Raw genomic sequence first — 6,040 nt, 5'->3', positions numbered from 1 at the left:
CAAAGCAACTGCCATCGCTACCATCTTTCGACCACCAAAGCCAAATGAAGCCTTTTTGTCTGAGTTTGCTGACTTGTTGTCAATGTTGCGTTTTAAATGCATTTTATCAATTTAATATACACATTGACCAAAATGACTCTGTGATGACAAAGGACTTTTTATTTTTACTGGATTGTTTTAATCTTAAATAGTTTATTAGTGGCCCAACACATAGCAAAGGTCATACTCTAGACCTTGTGATTACAAATGATTCATTTGTGCCTCAGCTGTCTTCTGTTGATATTGGTCTTTCTTCCCATCTTTTTTAATCTGGAACTGCCTCTTCTTTGTACATCATCTTCATGCACTGTTAATTTTCATAAGTGGAAATCAATTAATCCAACAGATTTTGCAGACTCTGTCATTTCCTCTCTTCATGGATTCTCATCAGCTCCTCTTGAAGATAAGATTTTACAGTTGAATAATGTTCTCACCTCTAATCTGGACTCCTTTGCTCCCTTGAAGTCATGCAATGTGACTGTTGCTCGATCTGCTCCTTGGTATAATGACAACCTGCGCTCTATGAAGGCAGCTTGTCGTAAAATGGAGCGCAAGTGGCGTGACTCTGGCTTGAATGTATTTTTTCAAGCTTGGAAAGACAGTTTGGGGGAATATAGAACTGCAATTGAGTCTACAAGATCTGCCCATTTTTCTACGATTGTTGAGAACAATCAAAGCAATCCCAGGCATCTCTTCCATACTATAAACAAACTCCTCAAAGTTGATGTTGGCACCTCTTTGCCTGTTTCAAATCAGTTATGTAATAAGTTTCTTCATTTTTTCAGCTCTAAAATTGACAATGTTTATAATCTAATTCATGCTACACCTGTTTCCTCTTCAATACTCTGCTTGCCTAATTTCTCTGGCACATCTTTCACAACTTTTTCTCAAATTGATTCAGAGCTGCTTACTAGGGAGGTATGACATATGAAAGCCACCACTGGCATGCTGGATCACCTCCCTACAAGCTTATTTAAATCTTGTTTTAGCTCTTTGTGCCCGGCTGTTCTCAGCATTATTAACAACCCTCTGTGGACTGGTGTTGTACCAGCAGCATTGAAAACTGCTGCTGTAACCCCAGTTCCAAAAAAGCATAACATTCATTTGGACAATTTAAATAATTATTATCCTATATCAAACCTTCCATTTTGGCAAAAATTTTAGAATGTGTTGTGGCTTTGCAACCTCACAATCACCTTTCTGTTAATAATCTTTTCGAGCCCCCTCAGTCTGGTTTTCATAAACTTCACAGTACAGAGACAGCTTTGGTCAAGGTTACGAATGATCTGTTAATAGTCTCAGATTCTGGTTCTCTTTCCATCCTTATCCTTCTTGACCTTAGTGCTGCTTTTGACACTGTCAATCACAACCTCTTACTCAACTGACTTGAAAATGTTTGGTGTTTCTGAGACTGTTATAACCTGGTTTAAATCTTATCTCTCTGATCGCTGCCAGTTTGTTTTTATGAGTGGTTTCAGGTCTGAGATTGCTCTGTTCCTACTGGTGTCCCTCAGGGATCAATTTTAGGCCCCTTACTTTTTAGTATTTATATATTTCCTCTTGGATTGCTCTTAAGATCACTTAGGCTTAATTATCACTTTCTTCTGCAGACGAACTCAGGTTTATATTCACTCAAAGCCTGGTCAAAATGTGGATGTTTTCTCTCACATTGTATTTCTGAGATAAAAACATGGATGACCCAAAACATTTGGTGTCTTAATAGCGAGAAGACAGAGGCTTCGTAAAGCTGGTTCACTAATGTTGAAGGTAGACAGCTCTGCTTTGGAGTTCCAAACTAAATTAAAAATTCTAGGAGTCATATTTGATTCGAGTTTGTCTTTTGACACATACGTACAATCTACTGCCAATAATTCCTTTTCTCATCTCAGGAATATCGCTATACTTCACCCTATGTTATCTTCTCCTGTGACTGAAAGGCTTATCAACACTTTTGTATTCTCTAGTTTTTATTACTGCAATGCACTTCTTGCTGGGGTTCCTAAAGCCACACTAAACAAATTGCAATGTGTGCAAAATTCTGCTGCTAGGATCCTGACTGGTGTCAGGAGAAATGAACACATCACTCCAATACTGAAGTCCTTGCACTGGCTCCTGGTCAGGTTTCGCGTTGATTTTAAAATCCTTATGCTCACATATAAGGCACTGCATGGTCTGGCCATGCAGTATCTGTCTGCACTTTTAACTTTATATACTCGCAAGAGTCATCTGCGCTCCTCTCAAGTTGGTTTACTGGCTGTCCCACAGACACGGTTGTGATCTGTAGGGGACAGGAGTTTCTCGTCCTATGCCCCTAAACTCTGGAATGCACTCCCTGCTCATGTTAGAGATGCATAGAATTTGAGCATTTTTAAATCTAACCTAAAAACTCATTTTTTAGGTTAGCTTTTTCTTAATGGCTTTAATCATTTTGTATTTAAGACCTGTTTTTTGTTTTCGTATGTTTTGTGTTTTTATCTGTGTTTTTTAATTTTCTTGATATTTTCTTATTGTGTAAAGTGCCTTGAGAAGCTGCTTTAAAAGGTGCTATATAAATAATTTATTATTATAAGCTGCAAATCCCCTTACAGAAATAATTTTTAGTTATCCATCAGTGTTCTGTTAAAGCAGCTTTTACAACCTTAGTCCCAAAAGTATCCCATAGTCCCAAAGTCTTGTTCAAAACAATTAATGCAGTACTGAACCCTGCTGTCACAGCCATTCCAGAGGCTACTGTTGAAACCTGCAAAGAATTCTTAAAATTCTTTATTACCAAAATCGACAATATAATATAAAAGTGTTGCACAAAAGAAGCCCTTCCTGAGAGTAACATACAAAATGCACCTGAAAGTTTCAAGCATAATTGGCCTTACATGCGGTGTGTTGTGGTCATTAACGTCTATCTTAATGTCTGGTTATCAAAGATGACTACATGCGGGGAAAAGCACTATAAATTATGGTGGTGATCTCTGATGCTTTGAGGCGAAGTCTACAGGTCCTGGTGTACTGAGACTGTTTTGATGGCTTCTATCCCCAGGAAATGCTTTCACCCAATATTGATTGCTGGGTCAGTGATCAATCTGAAAGCAGTGTTTTGTAGATCAAAATTCACTAACTAACTATTTTTTAAAACTGTATTAAAACTGACTATACAATTCAAAAGAATGAATTCAAGACATTCTTTAAATTCATTTAATTTGCTATGTGGGGGAAAAAATTACAGTACACACTATTTTGTTTAGAATAAAGACAGCCAATTAACAATAAATAACAGAGAATAATGTACTTGAAAGTTCAGCATTCTATAATGTGTACTATAGATGGAATAATCATTACATTGATGTATTTTATTTAATAGAATAGCAATATCAATAAAGAATACCTCAATGTATAATGGAATACAGGAAAAAGCTATTCCTTTGGGAGAAAACCACAACCACTTCCATATTTTGGGAAGACGTTTCAGTTCATTTGGCACATGATCAATAACATTTACGATTTTCCTGTGCCTGTCCAGAAACTCAAAATAAATTTTCAACCCATTAAAAAGGCTATCAATGCTTCCTGTTTTTTTCTTCTTTTCTTTATAGTAAAGTAGGGTGCAACAATGATCCCTTAAAAAAATACATGTCCATATACATATAAACTCTAATCATTTTGGTCCTCTAATGACAACATTTACAAAAAATATCAGTTTTTAAAGTCAAATTCAAATGAATTATAGGTGTCTTGAGAAAGGGTTTTAGGCTACAACATGGAAACTCTGTATGGAGTTGAATTTTAAAATGATATTTTAGGTGCAGTTTTTCTATTAAATATCATTGTCTTCTCTTAAGATTTGTATGAGAACATCTGGTCCTATAAGTTTAGAAGGGGACTGCTATAAGCCTGTACCATTTGACTGTTTCTTGACTCAGGTCAAAGTCTTTGAGGCTGAGGGTGATACCGCCTAAGTAGCAGTTCTCACGCAAATACTCAGCACTTAGCACATTCAGTTGCAGCTCCCTTTGCTTCAGCGTCTCCTTACTGTAGCCGCTGTACACCAGCTGTGGACAAAAAGCACAGCAAAACCACTTAAAATTATTATGAAGAAAAGGTGAAAGAGTATTACAGGCTTACTGTAATGTACTGAGTAGCACTAATAAGAAAAAAAATGAATTCCATATTGTTTGTAGCATTTAAAGGTATGTGAGGCTGATTATGATGTAAAGTCCAGAATAAATTCAAATCTATCATATCAATACATTAATTTATATGCTGATAAATTATTATACAGTAAATTATTATACAGTATATGTATATACCAGCAAACACTGCAAGTAGTCATCCAATCTCAAAACTGTTAAATACATATTTAATAAAATTAAGAGATACAGTAACTAAGGCAACTGGGACACTTTTCAAGTATATTTTACTGGTTAATGCAGCATGCTCCTGGTTTGATTGGCAAAAAAGCATTTTTTGTGTGTTTGAATGCTGCTGCTATTTCCCTGTTCACAATGTGATACACTGACATAGATAAATGTAACATTCAAAATACACTAGCACAGTGAGATTTTTAACTCAATTTGGTCCAAAAATGCATGTGTGATACCACCTCCTCTTGACACACAGGGATAAGATGGTATTCTCCTAATGGTTTGTCTCATTTCTTACAACAATCAACAAAAGCTTGTAGTAGCACACCAGCTTCTTTTTCAATTAGGGTCAAAAGCCGCACCAGCTGTGAGATGCATCATAAAATGTGCACCTACATACTGTATGCTCAGGGAAGTGAAGCACAGAAATCCATTCAAATCCAAGTCCAAAATAACATTACCATATTAAAATAACACTTACTAATATCTATACTGTTAGAAAACCAACATCATTATTTGTTTGGAGGCCAGATTGATTATGTGCTCTCAAATGAAATTCTTTTTTGCTTATTTATACCCAATCTCACAAGACATTAACATAATTGAAAGATCCAATAGTTAGTTATACACCTGCATGTACAAAACTGAAAAAATATTTTTTTGCTGTTGGACCTGGTGTGAAACAGATTATAGATAAAGTTCTCAGGAAGGCGGCTTTAATTCTCCTGTGATACATATGTAGTGATTTGCCAAGAGGAATTTGCCAAGAGACTAATTTTCAACCAATAAACATGTGTTTGCTTATATGACCAGTTATGTAGTGACTTATATGCACTGTTACATTTATAATAAAAAAAAAAAAATACAGTTAAGCATTTATCTCATTTTGGAATTAAACTATTAAATATAGTTAATTTTCTAATTTAATTGCAAGCATAAACTGCAGAATAGAGCAGGAATCGTGTGATATTAGTGTTTATCATGAGAAACCAGAGGGGGAAAATACATGATTTTTGCACGTCATTGTCTATATTCCTCAATTACCTTCTACACATTTTCTTTTTAATGCCTTTCCATCACTGTAATAGCACGATACCTGTATATTTCACTCCATGCACAATTGTGGATTTTGGACTGGAGGATTTCAAAAAACAAACATAGTTGTATTCAAGTCTGTACAAGTGTATTACACACACACTCTAAAATATTTACAGAGATGGAAAATATATTTGCTGCAAGTTATTTCAGTCAACTGGTTATTGGTATGACTAAAAATTCTATATAAATGCTGTAAGTGAAATCTATTTGTATGTCACTGTGCTGCACTGTGCACACTAGGTTCTAAAAAGGAAATGAGAGTACAGATTGGACAGGATATCACAGTGGCGTGCTTAACCACACCTCTTGATTATGTATTCATTCATACCCAACCCTTTTTTATGTTTACTGTTCTCAAGCACATTATAATGTCAATGGTCTCAAATATACCAAAAATATACAATGTGTCTTTTTTATCTGTACAGTTTGGAGGTTATTAAGCCAATATTTAATAAACCCTCTGTAGTTGGGACAAGACTGAATCAAGAGCATTATGTTATTATATACTTCCTGGCCATTTTATCAGGTACATCTACCATATACATTCG

General features: G+C 35.4%; 1 protein-coding gene across 4 annotated transcripts in view; it reads right to left on the bottom strand.

Annotated features, from left to right (window-relative positions):
* Positions 1–3,214: 3,214 nt before the first annotated feature.
* The window catches only part of pik3c2a (phosphatidylinositol-4-phosphate 3-kinase, catalytic subunit type 2 alpha), a 138,374-nt gene continuing 135,548 nt past the window's right edge, over positions 3,215–6,040 (bottom strand). For all 4 annotated transcript variants that reach the window (XM_053623267.1, XM_053623266.1, XM_053623265.1 and 1 more), the window contains one exon: positions 3,215–4,082. In XM_053623267.1, the coding sequence (XP_053479242.1) occupies positions 3,903–4,082 (180 nt within the window). In that variant the 3' untranslated portion in view covers positions 3,215–3,902. The remainder of the gene's footprint in view (positions 4,083–6,040) is intronic.

The sequence above is a fragment of the Ictalurus furcatus genome, chromosome 4, assembly GCF_023375685.1.
Source record: "Ictalurus furcatus strain D&B chromosome 4, Billie_1.0, whole genome shotgun sequence".
Classification (NCBI taxonomy): domain Eukaryota; kingdom Metazoa; phylum Chordata; class Actinopteri; order Siluriformes; family Ictaluridae; genus Ictalurus; species Ictalurus furcatus.
Note: the sequence above shows the minus strand (reverse complement) of the source record. Positions and strands in the feature narration are given on the sequence as shown.